Below are 18,100 nucleotides of genomic sequence, written 5' to 3' on the forward strand. Positions count from 1 at the left end.
GATGATATCATCGATTTTTTATGAATTGAAAATGTTGTGGCAAATGAATACTGTGTAAATTTTTAAGACTACAATGAATTGTACTGTAAATGGATGATTTTATTTAAAATTAAACAAAAAGTTCAGTTATATTTCTAGGGTCCAGTGAAAAATTTAACACAAAATGCTTCTTTCAGAGTACAAGTTTTAAAGCGAAAGTGTTTCTCTTTGGCGATAGCGATATCGAAACTAAAAATGACCTGAAGGTCTATGATACCAGGTCATAAAATTAAAAAGACTGAATTTGACATTTAAGACATTTAAACGTTTGACGTCTCAACCTAACCTCTAAAGATCATGCCATTTTCCAAAACAGCAAAACAGTGTCAATTCCCTACTTAACAATAAATACTAAATATGGGGGATGTTGAAGAATATTTTCCTCGTGGTGGAAAAAAACCAACGGTTACATATTTTAAACAGAGTGGCAATGTAACTACATGTTTGATTAATTTTTATGACAATAATTTTGTAATTTTTTTTAACTCATTCATTGACTTTAAAAAAACAGTTTTTAGGCGCTGCTGAGAAAGGGGAGAGAAAGAAACAGAAACCTAAAAAAAGGTCGGAAAATGACGACGGGTACTTATCAGATGAAATTGTTGCTGACGATGACCAATCATTTAAAAACTGTGGTATATGTCTTAATTACAAGGTAATGCAATGTTAGAGACTTTAAGAGATTGAATTTTTACAACTTGTGTAATTTAATATATATACACTAGACAGAAAGTAAGTAAGTATGAGTGTGGAAGGGTACATCAGTAGAGGTAGGCCTAGGAAGAGATGGATAGATTGTGTGAAAGGTGACATGATCAAGAAGGGGGTGACAATGGAGATGACTGCAGACCGATTCATTTGGAGGATGGAAACCTGGTGCACTGACCCTACGTAGGTGGGATAAGGTCAAGGAGATGATGATGACAATAAACAGGAAATTGGAAAATTAAATAGAATCTAATTTGTGACCTGGAGGAGAAAAATTACTTTTATAATGTTGGATTAACCTTAAATCTAATTGTTATTGCAAAAAGTAAGTGTTCATATATAAATAAATTATATGAAAGACTTCATTTTCAGATAGTAAAGGAAGGACAAGTATTTTTAGGGCGAGTCCGAGATGTTTTAGAAACAAGATTAAATATTTCATTGCCGTGTAGGTTGTTTGGTACCGTGATGGCCTGTCATGTCAGTGAGGCTTACAATAAAATACTGGAAGCATATGTTAATGATCAGGTATTATTTAATTATTATTAGGTCATATTTCTAGTTATAAGTAATCATAGAAGTTATTTAAATTAGTAGTATACAGTAGAACAAAGGACTGTGATATTTTTCTCACTCATAGACGTTTCTCTCTTACCCGAATTTCTTGCTTGTCCAGGTTCAACTATAATAAGTATCTTAGGCACTTACTACTGAGGCATTGATATTTGCCATTGTTGCATATATTATTTTCCCGTTTTCCTATTAATCAGAGATAAAGTAAAAACATTATAGATGTCTTTTTTACAACTATAATAATGCTTGTCTTGAAGTTATTAAGATGTTTCTTAATCACAACAGACTAAAAATATTGTCTTGTATACTTCTTCTCTGTCATTGCAGTCTTGAGACTTGTTAATCATGTATCAGGGACCCAATTCACAATTCTTGTGTTAAAACTAATTTGAATGTCTCATTTCAGACAGATAAGGTACAAGATTTAAATCAGATGTTCCGTCCGGGCCAGTACGTAGGGGTGAAAGTGTTAGAGGTTGAAGCCAACAACCTCATGTTGTCTATGATGCCACAACATGTTAACGCTGCCCGCCCACACAATGAACTACATAAAGGTAAGTTTTTTTTAAATAAATATTTATAATAGTTTTGTTTTGGAATCAAATTTTGAAGCTACTGAATGACTATATACTGACTATATATATTATAGAATTTACATATGCATTCATCATCTTCCCGGCCTTTTCCCACTCACATGGGGTTTGGGGTCGGCTCACAAGGTTTTATAAACCTTAAAGTTTTGACTTATGTTTTACGGCCGGCCGCCTGCCTGTCGCCAACCCTACTTGGGAGAAATTTCTTAAAATCAAATATAATATAAAATAAATAATTTACATATGCATTATATATATGTTTAATATAAAAAAATAACATATTATTAATTCTAATTGGATGACTATATTAAGTCGGAACAGAAATCTTAAATATGTCTGCCATTACTGTGTTTAATTTTACATTTATTTTGTAAAAATGGTCTCACAGTGAAGTGATAGAGTAAGCGAAAAATATTTTAGAATTTTTAAATTTTTATTTGAATGTACAGTTTGTCTATGGTGAAATTATTTAGTCTATGGATTGTAACAATGTTTAAATTTGTATGATATTTTGTTTTTAAATTAACATGTAATTCCAGGGGCTATGCTACAAGCTGCGGTCTCCTCTGTGGAGGATCATGGCTACGTTATGGAACTCGGTATTAATAATACCAGAGCATTCCTTCCCAAGAATGCGTCTAATTCTGAATTAGAATTAGGTAAATCAAATATTTATTATTTAGACAACGAAAATCTATATATATATAAAAGAAAGTCGTGTTAGTTACACTATTTATAACTCAAGAACGGCTGAATCGATTTGACTGAAAATTGGTGGGCAGGTAGCTTAGAACCAGGAAACAGACATATGATCATTTTTACCCCGTTTTCTATTTTTTATTCCGCGCGGACGGAGTCGCGGGTAAAAGCTAGTTTTATATAATTATTTAACTGTATTTCTTACTATTTATAAATGCGAATGTTTAGATGGATGGATGGATGTTTGTTTGAAGGTATCTCCGGAACGACTTAACAGATCTTGATGAAATTTGGCATAGAGGTTGATCATAGTCTGGTAGAACACATAGGCTTTTTTATTTTTTTAAATCCAGACAGCTTATTATTAATATTTGTGACTGAAAAAAAAATAGATCTGTGGAAATCTTTTTAATTTTCAGAGACAGGCATGTTGACGTGGTGTTGTGTAAAGTCCATAGTTGTAGAGAATGAGAACAGCGTGTTAACACTCAGCAATAACCTAGAGGCCCTACGGGGAGCTGTACAGCGAAGGCACTCCACTGCTCTCTACCCCGCTACTGCACTAGAGTTTACTATTGACAAAGTATGTTTCTGAATATAAATGTCCCTATTAAAGTATTGTTCATCATCATCATCATCAGCTCACTATACACCCCCACTGAGGGGCTCGGAGTCTACCCCAAGTTAGGGGTGACTAGGTCATAGTCAACTACAGCCCAGTGCCGATTGACTTCACACATATCATTAAATTTATTCACAGATATATGCAGCATCACGATGTTTTCCTTCATCGTAAGAAAATCGGATAAATGTACATATTATGTAAATCTAAAAACACATTAGTACATGACGGGATTGGAACCTAGGACCTGCAGATTGCAAGTCAAGTACTTAACCCCTGAGCCACCGACGCTCTGAAAGTATTGTTACTTAATAGAAATTAAAGGTATATTTCTGTTGCAGTCTTTGGATAATGGTATAGAAGGGCATGTGTTCCAAGACACAGTGGCATATGTACAGCGGCAGCAGGTCGACAAGGTGAAAGGGAAGAAACCTAACTTTGGACAAAAGGTAAATACAACGAGAAATATAACTAGAATCTATATAAGCGAGAGTCCAAAGGACTGTGACATTTTTCTCGCTTATGGAGGTTTCTCGCTCTTGGAGGTCCTCTCGCTTTTAGAGGTTTTTCGATTATTTGAACTTCAATAAAAAAGAAAAATATGTGTCAATAAAAATATAAGTCCAATTGTAAAGTTATATTACTAATGATGTTTATTTCTTTCATTAGATTTTGTATTACTTAGTACTTTAGTTTTTTTTATTTATTTAATTATATTTTATTAGGTCCGTGCTAGAGTTTTATACGTTTTGCCAACGAGGAACATACCATTTCTGACAATGAAGGACATATTTGAATATACATATCCAGATTTAGAGAAAGAACAGAAATACAAAACTGGAGACATCATTGAGGAAGCTCAGGTATTTATTTATAATATTATCATCTTGAACTTGTCCCACTTACGTAGGGTCCGTCCTCCAAATTAATCTGTCATCTGTCATCTCCATTGTCACCCCCTTCTTGATCATGTCACCTTTCATGCAATCCATTCATCTCTTCCTAGGTCTATGTCTACCGGTGTACCTCCACACTCATACTTAACGTTCTTTTTGCCATATGCGATTCTTCCTTCATCATAACATGTCCATACCATGTTAACCTTTTACTTCTCAATTTTAAAGTAGTGTTTCAGTGAACAGGTAACAATATATCTGTTATTGCAACTAAATATAGCAGATCACTTTGATGTTGTTATATCCAGTTTTGACTATTTTGTTATTTCAGGTGATAAAGATAATGGGCAGGTGTATAATGTTCAAGTTGGGGTCTGGATGTATCGGCAGTCTCAGTCTGCGCAGGATACAGGTGGATGAGGAGCTGACAGATGAGGATGTGATTGCTAAATCCTATCCAATCGGTGAGTTCATTGAAAAAATGATGCTAATTTATTCGCCTTGTTAGTTCTTTATAAAAAAATATCTTTTTTTATAAAATAAAAAAAAATATTGCTTTTTATAGATTTAGAAACTAAATAAAACTATTTTTAACTTTTCACCGATATGTAGTTCTTTTATCCATGTGTTAATATAGTGAAAAGTAAAAAAAAACGATAGACTAGGTCTAGAAGTAATACTTCAATATCACTTTTTTTTATAAAAAGTGGTAAATGAGCTAACGGCCACCTGAATTCACCTAAATAGCGAAATAATGATGCGTTGCTTACCTTTAACAGAGAAGGGGACGCACAGAAAGATAGTTCCCTTTTCTATACGTCCCCTCATCTGCTAAATCCACTCACTTCCTCTTCCCAACTTAAAGAATTAAATTTAGGACTCCGGCACACAAACTCATTAGACTAAAGGCGGAATTCCTTCCAATTTTCGCCTATAATTACTAATATTATGTCTATTTTCAGGCAGCACTCATGTTGTGAGAGTACTTACGTACAATCTAAGTGACTACATATACTCGTTAAGTGACGAGCCGTCAGTATTGTCTGAGAAGATATTCACAATGTCAGATCTGACTGTGGGTGACATAGTGCCCGCTACTGTCAGGAGTGTCACAGATAACAGACTGTTACTGTCTGTTGGAAGGGTTACTGGTATGTCCATCATCAGCTCACTATACGTCCCCCCACTGAGGGGTTGGAGCTTACCCTAAGTTAGGGGTGACTAGGCCATAGTCAACCACAGCCAAGTGCGGGTTGACTTCACACATATCATTGAATTTCTTCTCAGATATGTGCAGCATCACAATGTTTTCCTTCACAGTAAGAACGTCAGATAAACGTACATATGTAAATCTAAAATCGATAAACATATTGGTACATGTTGGGATTCAAACCCAGGACCTGCAGATTGCAAGTCAAGTGCTTAACCACTGAGCCACCGACGTTCTAATAACGCTTAATGATACCAGAGACTAAATATGAATCTTATTTTGTCTATATATTAATACAATTGGACTTCCAAAATATATATTTTTTAATTCTGTGATGAAGTTGCGAGCGACTGCTAATTTCTATTAGGATAAAACTATACATCCTTTAAATGAAAAAAAAAAATCTAGCCCTATAGTACAAAATTAAACTAAAGGACCGGTCTTATCACCTTTTTTTATGTAATTTTCTATTCCTAAGTATAATTTCTGATAATAAGTTATGGTGCCAAATAGGAATTTGCACTTGAACATCTAGTCTACATCGAAGTTTAAAAAAAACATGTTCTTGTCCAGGTATTGTTCACAAGACGCATATGTCAGACGCCGGGTGTTACGTGGATCCAAAAAAGGCGAGCAACGCTCAAATGACGAAGAAGTTTAAGGTAAGTTAAGTCTGTCCCCAATTTTAATTCAGCCTGAAACCAAGTACCTTTTTAAAACTAACATGACTTACGAAATTGTACAAAAAACATGTCATCTATGTTAAAAAAAAAAAAAAACAGAAATAATAGTATGACACATGGACATTAAAATACAGCCACTAATGTTAAAACCTTTTTTTTTTTTATTATATTTTTGTAAAAGGAGGGACAGCGTGTGAAGGCACGAGTGTGGGACTTAGACATCAAGAAAGCGGCGCTGAAGCTGACCCTGAAGCCCAGCCTTCTGGCGCCAGACCTGGACGTGCTGCACAGATACGAGGACGCAGTGGAGGGCAAGACCTACACTGGAGTTATAGCGGTAAGAATCAACTAAAAAAAAACAAAACAACCATAAAAACGCAAGAAGTCTAAAAAAATATTATTACTATAAACTACCAAAAATTACCACGTCCTACCAAATTCTACCAAAAATTACCAAATCCTACCAAAAATTACTAAATCCTACTAAAAATTACCACGTCCTATAACTAAATTACCAAACTTAAATACAACTAAACTAAATATTTGTTATGTGTAGGTCATCCGCGACTACTTGCTGGTGTCATTCTTCAACGGCTTGCACTGCTATGTGCCGCGTGCGCATGTCGCGCAGCCTCCGCCCGACACACTCAGCGACATCTTACATATCGGACAGATTGTAAGGCTTTATTTATCTATATTGTCTATTTTTTATCTACCTACTTCTTGTAACAAGTTTGAAATGTATTTTTAGGTTAACTGCACCATTTTAAATGTGTCACCGGAGACTAAAAAGATGACTGGAAGTCTCCTCGCTGACCCATTCAAGTTTTGGGTAAGTAAATTAAAATTCTTAAATTGAAAAAACTATTATCAATAAGCTAAAATTAACTGAACTCTTTATAGAAAAATCAGAAGACAGCAGAAAAGCGACAAAACACTGAAGATCCACCGATATTAAAAAAGAAACTAAAGAAAACTCAATCACAAGAAGAATCTAAAACCTCAGATAAGAAAGGTAAAAGTAAAAAGAAAAGTGAATCTGTAGACGATGAAGACATGGCAGAGAATGATGGGGACGAATCCAAAATATCAAAGAAAAAGAAAAACATTAAGAAAGATAAAGAAATAACAGTAGATGGAGAAAATGTAGAAAATGAAAATCTTGAAAATGAATGCAAAGAATCTAATAATGAGGAAACTAGTACAACAGAGAAAAAGACGCGTAAGAAGAAAAAAGAAGCAGAAAGGGTTGAAACAGACGATGACTTTTTGGAATTGGATGAAATTTTCTCAAAACATGAACTTAATGACGAAGACGACGAAATGAACAAAAACAAAGAGAAAGTTAAAAAACGAAAGAAAAACAACGAAGACAAACAGGAACTAACTAACGAAACAAAAGGTAAAACTAATAAAAAAAAGAAAACCACCGAAATACAAACAGACTCGGACGAAGAAAAGATTCCAGACAAAAAGAAAAGAAAGGAATCAGTGTCAGATAAGACAACAGAAGAAAGTGACGCGATAGAAACAGATATATATGAAGATAGTGACAACATGCTGACACCTCAAGACCAGGGTCTCATAGACATGTCAGACTGCAACAATCCAAAGCAATACAAACGACGAATAATATCATTATTAAAAGTTATACAAAGAAAGACACGACGCATTGACAGAATAGATGAAAAAATAGAAGCATTAGTTAACAGAGGAATAACAGTCGGTAGCAAAAAGTTCCACACAGCCATGCTTACAGAGAAATTACTTATGGAAAAGAGCATTGAGAAACTTCTAGAAGCATTAAAAATAGCACAGAATAAATTTAAAGAATTTAACTTGAAAACAAAAGATAAAAAGAAGAAAGAGAAGAAGATTACAGATCTTATTCAGTTTGTTGGAAAGGAAAGTGTGACTAAAGTAGATAAGCCGGTACAAAAAGTGCTAGATGTAAGTCAAAGTGTAAAAGTGCAAAGTGTAGAGTCCGTGCTGGAGGTGCCAAGTGCCAAGGAGTTCTGGTCGGCGCCAGCGGAGTCCCCGCCAGCAACACAGGAGCAGGACTCCAGTAGCAGCAGTGAGGAGCAGGTTTGTACAACACTATTTACTTTCTCTCGTATTGTTTTTGTATAAAAATCAACTCGTGAGTCAATGCTTAAGTGAAAATTAAATGACTATGAGTACGTCGGTTATACTTTTCAATGAGAAGAAAGATGTACCTTTAAATTTAGAAATTGAACAAATATTTAAAATGGCGCATATAGGAAGAAGAGAAACCTAAGAAGAAACGTAAGAAGCTCCGCGCTGCAGAGAGAGTGGCGAAAGCGCGGGAAGAGGAAGAGAAGATCAGATCGCTGGAGAGCGCGCAGGCGGCGGGGGGCGAAGCGCCGCGCTCCGCGGAGCAGTTTGAGCGCGCATTGCTCGCCAGCCCGGACTGCAGCCAGCTCTGGATAGCTTACATGGCTTTCCATCTGCAGGTAACGTGAATCTCTACATCTCTCTCTCTCCCATTATTCATTTTTTCTTAAATATGAACTGTTTTATTTTACTAACATAGTCGTAGGATCTGTTGTTTTATTTTTATTTTCTACTAACACTATATGGATGTAACTGGTCCGAAATAAAAGTTATTTTATTTTATTTTTTTATTCACTGTGTCTCAATATATTTCTTTTTTTCTTTCTGTATTAAAGAATAATCCAAAAACAATTTTGTATGTTAAAACAATGAACCATTACTTGTATTGCAGGCGACAGAGATAGAGAAGGCTCGTGGTGTGGGAAGACGCGCGCTGCGCACCATCTGCTTCCGCGAGGAGCAGGAGAAGTTGAACATTTGGCTCGCGCTGCTCAACCTCGAGCATCGCTTCGGCACTAAAGTATATATATATATATATACATCATTTATCTTAGTTTACACTATGAAAATATATCGTTATCTCTATTTTTTTTCAAAGAGAATAAAAGCACCATCATTGTAACTCCATCTATATAATAAAACGGAAAACACCGTTTTTATAACCTTAACTAGCTTTTAACCGCGACTCCGTCAGCGCGGAATAAAAAAAAAGCACACAAGATAAAATAAGTTCCTATGTCCGTCTCCTAGTTCTAAGCTACCTGCCCATCAATTTTCAGCTAAATCAGTTCAACCGATCTTGAGTTATTAATAGTGTAACTAACACGACTTTCTTTTATATATATAAAGAGATTTCATATTGTACCAACATGAGACGTAGGAAATTAAGTTGTAATTAAATTTTTCTTATGATTTTTTTAGGAATCCCAACAAAAGACATTAGAGGAAGCACTCCAGATGAACGAGAAGTACCAGATCCACTCGAAACTGTTAGACATCTACGTGGAGACAGGCAAGGCGGGTGAAGCGGGTGCGCTGGCCGAGTTGATGCTGCGGAAGTACCGGCGCCAGCTGGAGGCCTACATCGCCGCCGGCAGCGCCTGCTATCAGCTCGGACTGCTGGAGAAAGCACGGCAGATAATGCAGAAGGGACTCGCCGCTTTAGAGAAGAGAGAACGTGAGTATTCTTGCAGGAAAATTGTTATGTGGTTTTCCACCTCATAGTCTTTAGAAAGACATTTTAAATTACTAGATAGAATTTTGGAATATTTTAGACTGATGTATACTTGTTTCCAGACGTAGCACTGCTGGTACGTTTTGCTCAGCTGGAGCGTGGTTGTGGAGATGCGGAGCGCGCGGGGGCTCTGCTGGAGCATGTGCTGGCTGCATACCCGCAGCGTGTCGACGTCACCTCCTTATACGTTGACATGCTGCTCAAGAGTAATGACATCGAACGTGTCAGGTAAAGCCAACTTATCATCATCATCATCATCAACCTGCCCTTATCCCTATGAAGGGTCGGCACAGTATGTACTTCTCCATACATCTCTATCAGCCGTCATATCTGAATTCACCCCCTTCTTACGCATATCCTTTTTCACACATTTCACCCATACTTTTTTTGGTCTTCCTCTACCTTTAAAGCTAACAGACTTATATTTCATTTAAATTCAACGCCCAATAATCAAAGAAACAAAAAATATGACGGCCATTAATCTTTTACACTAATATTATTCATTTATCTCGAGAAAAATAAGTTTCTGATTAATAGCAAACAGAAGTGAAAATTAACAATTCTAAGGGGGTGTTAGTCCGGTCTCATAATTTAATTTGACATGCTTACCGTTTCAGTCCTTGTTGCGCTATGAGTTAAAATTTCGTTTTATTTTAAATTAGAGGTTATCTCATTTTTAACCCAACAGACTAATTATATTCTTATTTATTTCACAGACAACTTATGGAGCGAATGACGTCACAGAAATTGCCAGCGCGAAAAATGAAAGTACTCTTCAAGAAATGGATAGAAGTTGAAGAGAAAATTGGCGACCAACAGCAAGTTGACAATATCAGGAAACGCGCTGTGGAATTTATAGAGAAAGCGCAGTTCTAAAATAAAGAAATTACAACATTCTCTTGTGGTTTTATTACTAGAATCAATAACTTAATAATACAATAGTTTTACATAAAAAAATAATATAAGTCCTTCTTAAAAATATTGACTAGGCTTCAAGTAGTAGTAGACTTAAAATTATATAAAAGTTAATTGGACAGATATAAAGTGATTACCAAAGATAATTAATACATTCTTTAAAATAATTTCTTAAACATAAATATTTTGTCAGGTTTGTCAGTTGTTGGAGCAGGTGGAGGCGGAGGCGGAGGAGGTGGTTTTATCTTTTCATTGGCAGCTTTTTCTTTTGAAGCGAACGTTTCCTTTTTACTTTTCAAATTCGTTGATGCCTCGTTTTGCTTAAAATTCCCATATATTGATATTGGATGACAAACAACGTAACCCAATTTAGAGTAGAAATCCTGTTGCCCATGAGTAGACAAATGTATCATATTCAATTTCAAAATGTTTTTGCAATATTCTTCTACTTTGTTCATCAAAAACGTTCCAAGTTTCTTCCCGCGCATTGATTTCGTTATAACGACAGACTCTACAAAGCAGCTTTTAGGCAAACTTGGGATTCGAGATAATTTGCAATGTCCCAATAACGTTTCATTCTTGTTTATTAGAATTAAACTTGTTGGTAAAGAGTCGCATGATGCTTGTAAGGAATTCATTCTCGCTGTTACGCTACGAGGCCACTCGTCGTTTATCATTTCGCAGCATGGTGTTAAATATTCGGGATGTTTGTGTAAAGCTACAACACGAAGATCACCAAAATCCATTTTGACATGCTGAAAATTGCAACAATTTAATCTATACAAAAATGATATACAGATATTATTTCTTATCTGCAGCCATCAACAATTTTATCTGTCAATGTCAATTATGATAAATTGAAAATGGCATTAAATAATCAATAATTGTAATTATAAACTACTTACTTTTAACTAGTTATAAAAAATTATACAACATTGAATTTATGAAATAGGATACATACCGCTTATTTTTTTGGAATGCTATTACTTTATAAGCCTTGAAATCACGTAAGAACATTTTATTTTATTTTTTATACGGGAGCAACATAACCTGACCCATGATTCAGTCAAACTAACCTATTTTTACCTTCAGCTGTCACAAACTTTAAAAGGTGTCTTTAATTTAATTTCATGTTATTTGAGTTAAAGAACCTTTTACTGTTACAATATTATATAGTATCATTGTCAAAGAACTGATAACTAATTTTTAAATCAATTAGCCCGCCTTTACATCTATAATGACGCTACTTTAAAGTGGGCATGGCTGTGTTAGCAAACTTTCTATATTAGTAAAAACCTAAAAAGTAATAGTTTTTTGACTATTTGAAACACTTTTTTGGTCTCCAACATCCCTAAGTAATAAAATACTTTATTAATAACTTTTTGATAGATAATACTAATTGATAAAAAAAGAACATAATATTTAAAAACAATGGATGAAGCTGACGATGTGCCGAGGCTGTCTGCAGAAACATTTGCAGCTCTTCAAGAGTTCTATGCAGAACAGACAAAAAGAGAGGAAATCTTGAGTAAATTGGAAGCTGACAATAAGCTGGGTGAGAAAATAATATTTGAAGAAAATTGGGTAAATATTGAAACTAAATATTAATGTAGAAAGTTACTGCAGCATTCAGAATGACTTAGATCTTATTTAAATACTACCTTAGACTTTTCATAGTAAATCTATACTTATGAATTTTCTTAGTAACCATTAAGACTGATTGTGGCATTAACTGCTAAGGGCATCTTTTAATATAGATTCAGTATGAGAACTTACTATGCCACCTAACAGTTAACCTGATTTGTTTTTAGCAATTGAGTCAGTTTTGGTATGATGAAGAGACAGTGCAAGCACTTGTGAGGGTGATTGACAGAGTACTGACTGATGGTGGCAAAGTGGCGCTCATATCCTGCCCGACTCTGTTTGTGCCACTTAAGCGACAGATTGGACACAGAGCATCAGGTAGGACTTAATTAATGTTTCTTGTTAATAAATTCAATGATATATTAAAGAGTTTTTTTTACCTATTCAAGATATTTAGACTTAAAACTAAACACAACTTTTTATTTGAGCCGTTTATTTTGAAAGTGACCTAACTCCGTTTTTCTATTTTTTGCCGCTTACCATGGTTACATGTACAACTTCATGTTATTTATCAGTGAAGCACTTCAGATTGCTTATATTCAGAGAAAATACGATACATTTTTTACACATAAGTTTTCCGAATTAATTGAATAACTGAGCCGTGTAGTTTGAAAGTGGCCCAACTCCATTTATAGTTACATCAAGTTATTGTTTCATGCATCTTAAAACATATTAAAAAATTAAGAAGTGAAAAACACATCATAGCTTACAGTGACATGTGCACCGGCCAAAAAGAGTAAAAAAATTCTGATGGAGAATCAGTAAACTGGTTAAGAATATGTTGGATGCGTTTTGTGCGAAATGCGAAATGAACCATATAATTTTTTTATAAGAATAATTAGCTGTCGCCCGCGACTCCGTCCGCGCGCAGTTAAAAAAAACTTAATAGCGGTATGAAAAATAGATGTTGGCCGATTCTCAGACCTACTCAATATGCTCACAAAATTTCATGAGAATCGGTCAAGCCGTTTCGGAGGAGTATAGCAACGAAAACTGTGACACGAGAATTTTATATATTAGATGAAAATTTTAAAGTTCTGAATTTATTACCACGTCGGGGTAGACCAAAAAGGTTCGAAAATATTGTAATGGCACCATTGTATAAAAATATTAGGCAAGTTACAACAGCAAAATTTAAGGACATGATTGACCTATTACGATACATACCACCAGAACATCATGATTTTTTAAAATCCTTTTCACACGCACAAAATGTAGATGAATAGTAAATTGTTTTGTAATAAATTTATGTTTGTAATTTTCTATGTTCTGTAATTAAAAAAATGTTTTGAATCGCATAAATTATGTTTCCGAAGTGTTTTCAACATATGCAAAACAAATTCCGTATTCTTTTTTTTTCAATTTGAAACATCTTAAATTATGTTGAATGGACTTGGGTACCTTCAAATTTTGTAATGAATCTGGCTGTTAATTTTGAAAGTGGCTCAACTCCATTCTTGATAAGAAAACGCACGTTATTTACTTAATAATTGCCATTATTTTAACAGGAACTTTAAATTTAACATCCTTAGATACACTTAAGCAGTATGACTCCTTAGTATCTTATACGTATATTTTTAAATTCATTGAAACGCAAAACTTTCAATATCTCGATTTGAAGATAAATGGAGTTAGGCCACTTTCAAAATAAGCGGCTCATTTATAACTAGCTGTCGCCCGCAACTCCGTCAGCATGGTATTAAAAAAAAAACTTAATAAGTAGTCTATGTGTTCTCCCAGACTATGTTCTACATCTGTTTCATCAAAATCTGTAGAACCGTTCCTGAGATACCTTCTAACATCCCATCTAAACATTTGCATATATAATACTAGTAAGATGGTAGATAAACTGCAGTTGTAAAATTTTATTTTTTGTGCAAGCAAGTTATTGTAAAAGTAAACCATAATAATATAAAACTTTCTTTCATGTTTCAGTTACACTTTTAGAATATGACAGACGATTTGAAGTGCATGCACCCGACTTTATATTCTATGACTATAACCATCCAGACAAGTTGCCACCAGAGATGGAGGGTAGTTACGATATAGTTGTTGCTGATCCACCGTTCCTCTCAGAAGAATGTGTTACGAAAACATCACAGACAATCAAATTACTGGCTAAGGGTAAAATAGTTTTTTGTACGGGAGCAGTTATGAAGGATTTAGTGGAAAATCTTTTAGATTTAAAGTGTTGCCAGTTCCAGCCACATCATAGGAACAATCTTGCAAATGAATTTTCATGTTATGCTAATTTTGATTTAGATGATTTTGTTTAAGGATGTGGATTTTGTAAAGAAAAGCTGAATTAAAACCGCACTCGGAGATATTTCATGATTACATAAACTATTCCTTAGCATGGACATATAGTGATCACATAATGATGTGGTAAAAGTTTTATGAGTTTTGGTACACAGGTTCAAAATAAACTCTTTCCAATTAGGTATAAGTTTGTAAAGTTGTAATATATATTTTTAAATAAAACAATTTATATGCAAAACATTCCATTTCTTTTATTGTTCTCACTTAACAAAACTAATTATTTTTATTATATTATGCTGGTTAACATTCCATAGACAATCTGATAATTTATCTTCCCACAAATATTCTTAACAAGTCTTGAAAATATATTGACTCACACTCGCATTGAATTCCAATATTTCATGAGTTATGACGTCATGTGTGTAACTATCTGAGTTTTTCTTGCTACATGTGCAGAAATAATATTCTCAATGAATGAAATTTATAAATTGAGAGTTAACCTCAATCTTGTGTAAAAAAATCGTAACAAGAAACTTACAATAGACCCATACAATATTTTTTGACATATGACAAACAAAAAAAGGCGGGAAAATGAGACATCTCTGCCTCGATTTTTTTTTATTTACTTTAAATTTTATGAATGAAAATACGTATAATTTAAAAATATTTAGCTAAAGATATAAAAAATATTGCACCTACACTAAGAAAAAGAAAATTGCCAAAATAATGGCGGAATGCTCTTTAGGCCTTTGACTTAAAAAAAACTATGAAATCTGCTAACCAGCCATTTAAATTACTACAAACACCAAGGGAATGATATTATTAACCTATTTGAATTATATTCTCTTAGAAAGGCCATTGTTTTAAAAAATTGGACATTCACAATTATAATAAACTCTAATATCAATTTAATTACAAACAAAGATGACCATTTCTTCGACTTATTACATTTCCTTAAAGCTATAAAACAATTTAGTGTCGAAACGCATATCAAAATTACTTTATACAACAAATCGTTCCATTCAACGAAAAGAGATACATCCGGAGACCTCATTATGTTACTCTTTTCGTCAGACAGTTAGAAAAAAGCGTTATTTTATCCGACACAATGATCCCATTTCCTTTTAATTACTTTTAAAAACATTAAAACTTACACATAAAAATTATTTGTAAGTAAAATAAAAATTCATTGAAATGTTTAATAATACAAAAAAATTAAAATTTGTACTAAAATAAAATTTAAATACCTACTTACCTATAAAGAAAAATTACAAAGTGAAAAAGATTTCAAATAAAAAAAATTAACTCGTTTTTATTCATTAATCTCTTATATTATTTTCTACATGAATATATTTTATTTGCGTATAGCTTAAGAAAATATATTTTTAATACATCGAGCACATAAAGCCGTCACTGAAATTGATAAAGCCTCTAGCACACTGTCGACGAAGCGAATCTATATTTTACATAAACTTAGTGTGGATTAAGTTCGTTCCAGCGAACCATTTCGCAGTTAAACTCAAATTGTGATAATCTATTGAGCAAAATCTGCGTTCCATTTTGCATAGTTTTCATTTCTTTTCGCTTTATATTATCGACAGGGAACAGGACGCACAGAAAAGAGGACTTTATCCCCGTCCTATGCGTCCTTTTAAACGTCAAATCGACTTTCCCTTCCCAAAAATTCCTTATAAGAAAAAGATGATAAGGGAATTTGGACTAAAATTAGTTAGGCCTCTGGTACCATTTGTAGTCCAGGAGCCAGTGACAGATTTTCATGACCAAGTCTTTCCCAATCGAATATGCCTTTTACGAAGTTTCGCTCAAGAAGAAATATGTACGAAAATGTACCTGGCTCCCGGACTTATGCTTTCGCAACAGTGTGCTACAGTCCTAAGAAATCAACTTTCAAAATAACCTTATATTAGTTAGTTATAATTTACAGCCCTGTAATTAGATTCACATTTCTATCAACGTACGACATTTTTCTACACAAGGCAACTTTCTACAATAAACATTAATATTCGTAATATTTTATTTTCGAAATTTTTTTTACATACAATTTAAATATAAAAGTTAATTTTATCTGAAAATCTATATTAAATTCTTTTTTTTCTACTCGTAAATATATTTATTAATGAAAAAAATGATATTATTAGTGAACTGTTTTAAATCTTTTTATACAAAATACATACATTACATAGTATTTATTACATTAAGGTATTTTCCTTTAATCCGGTTTAAATATTGAAATTGTTTATTGACTGGAAAGTTAAATTTTTATATATTATTGTCGTATAATTTTAAAATAGAATTATTACTTCAAATAATGAATTTCACTTGAAAATGTTTCGAAACATGTTTCAAAAGTGGAAACACAATGACCTTTTATACTGTGATCTGTTACTTAAATATGCTAAAGTCTTATAATTATACTTATCTCTGAACATTCACATAATTTTCCTGTTAATTTACATACAAAAAGAAAAAACATAAACTGTGTAAATAAAAAAAAATGTGCTAACAATCGGCAAATGCAAATATGGCGTTTATCTGTTATTTTTCTTAAACATATTGTTAGTATAATTGATTTTGTCACATATTTATATTAAAAAAAAAAGTTTAAACCCTAAGGAATACATTTTGCATTCACCCCGGCTCTAGATCTAAATAAAACTAACTTAACCTATATCTCTTCAACTGAAGAGATAAAGAGCTCGCCACGTGGATAAATAATTTGGGTGCTTTACAAATTTAATTTACAGTTTATTTTTTTTCACACTTCATAACACATAAGAGACAAGAATCAAAAAATTCCTTAAAAAAACAACATTATCAAACCTATTTAAACTTTTTCGCTGATAAAGAAAAAGAAATAAGTCCACAAAAAAAAGACAGAAATGGAATCACTCTAGAACTTATAACATCAAGTAAAGAGGATTTAAAATAAAGCACCTGGATAAATAAGAAACTTTGGTAGGAGAAACTTTTATAAGCGGGAAAAATATTAGGGTCATTAGACATTGTAATCCAGTTTCGACTATAAAAGAAATTCTTGTCTTTATGTGTTAAAAAGATTAGACAAAATTCACAAGGCTAGGCAAAATTCTTTAAAATTTCCAAAAATACAGGAATATAACCTCAATTGACAAACATTAAGGAAGATTGCTTTTGTCCACTAAATCTAAAGTAACTTTTACATCAAATAGTCCGTTCAAACAGACCGAAACGGAGAACAGAACAATTTTTTTTTGCAAATAAAATTGACTTTTATCCAATTGAAATAAGTATTAATTTTACTTTGCTCATCTTCTTTATTAAGATCAATCCGTAAAAAATATGAAAAAAAAACCTTTTTTTAATTGTATAAAGCCCGAAATTATTTGCGATAAAAATCTGCTCCGCTCTTCGCGTTGGGTGAACAGTAGTGATGCAACAGAAGTGTCTTACCGGAACCAGAAACGGAAACAGATGTCAAAAATAAATTTTAGCAGAAACGGAAACGGATGCGGAAACAGAAGTGTAAATAATAATAAAAAACATATTTACAAAAATATTTTTTTCGGTAAAAACAGTTTGTATTCGTTTTTGATTTATTAAGGCATTGGATATTGGTGTCCTTTAGCCTTCAATGTATGTATTTTTACTGCGCTGCAATAAGTTAAAATAC

At 33.3% G+C, this 18,100-nt stretch overlaps 2 protein-coding genes across 2 annotated transcripts; both read left to right on the forward strand.

The window, feature by feature from the left end:
- The first annotated feature begins 376 nt into the window (after nucleotides 1-376).
- Nucleotides 377-10,500, forward strand: LOC106708853 (protein RRP5 homolog). Its single transcript, XM_045682048.1, has 20 exons — nucleotides 377-471; nucleotides 551-694; nucleotides 1,120-1,275; nucleotides 1,727-1,874; nucleotides 2,453-2,572; nucleotides 3,032-3,195; nucleotides 3,576-3,683; nucleotides 3,960-4,097; nucleotides 4,462-4,594; nucleotides 5,093-5,281; nucleotides 5,914-6,002; nucleotides 6,205-6,360; nucleotides 6,580-6,699; nucleotides 6,775-6,855; nucleotides 6,927-8,108; nucleotides 8,285-8,497; nucleotides 8,770-8,898; nucleotides 9,300-9,555; nucleotides 9,675-9,840; nucleotides 10,329-10,500. The coding sequence occupies exons 1-20, from the start codon at nucleotides 397-399 to the stop codon at nucleotides 10,486-10,488; spliced, it is 3,927 nt and encodes a 1,308-aa protein (XP_045538004.1). The 5' UTR covers nucleotides 377-396; the 3' UTR covers nucleotides 10,489-10,500.
- Nucleotides 10,501-11,940: 1,440 nt separating this feature from the next.
- LOC106708854 (EEF1A lysine methyltransferase 1) lies at nucleotides 11,941-14,561 on the forward strand. Its single transcript, XM_045681902.1, has 3 exons — nucleotides 11,941-12,111; nucleotides 12,339-12,489; nucleotides 14,107-14,561. The coding sequence occupies exons 1-3, from the start codon at nucleotides 11,959-11,961 to the stop codon at nucleotides 14,445-14,447; spliced, it is 645 nt and encodes a 214-aa protein (XP_045537858.1). The 5' UTR covers nucleotides 11,941-11,958; the 3' UTR covers nucleotides 14,448-14,561.
- The last annotated feature ends 3,539 nt before the right edge of the window (nucleotides 14,562-18,100 follow it).

Source organism: Papilio machaon, chromosome 17, assembly GCF_912999745.1.
Source record: "Papilio machaon chromosome 17, ilPapMach1.1, whole genome shotgun sequence".
Classification (NCBI taxonomy): domain Eukaryota; kingdom Metazoa; phylum Arthropoda; class Insecta; order Lepidoptera; family Papilionidae; genus Papilio; species Papilio machaon.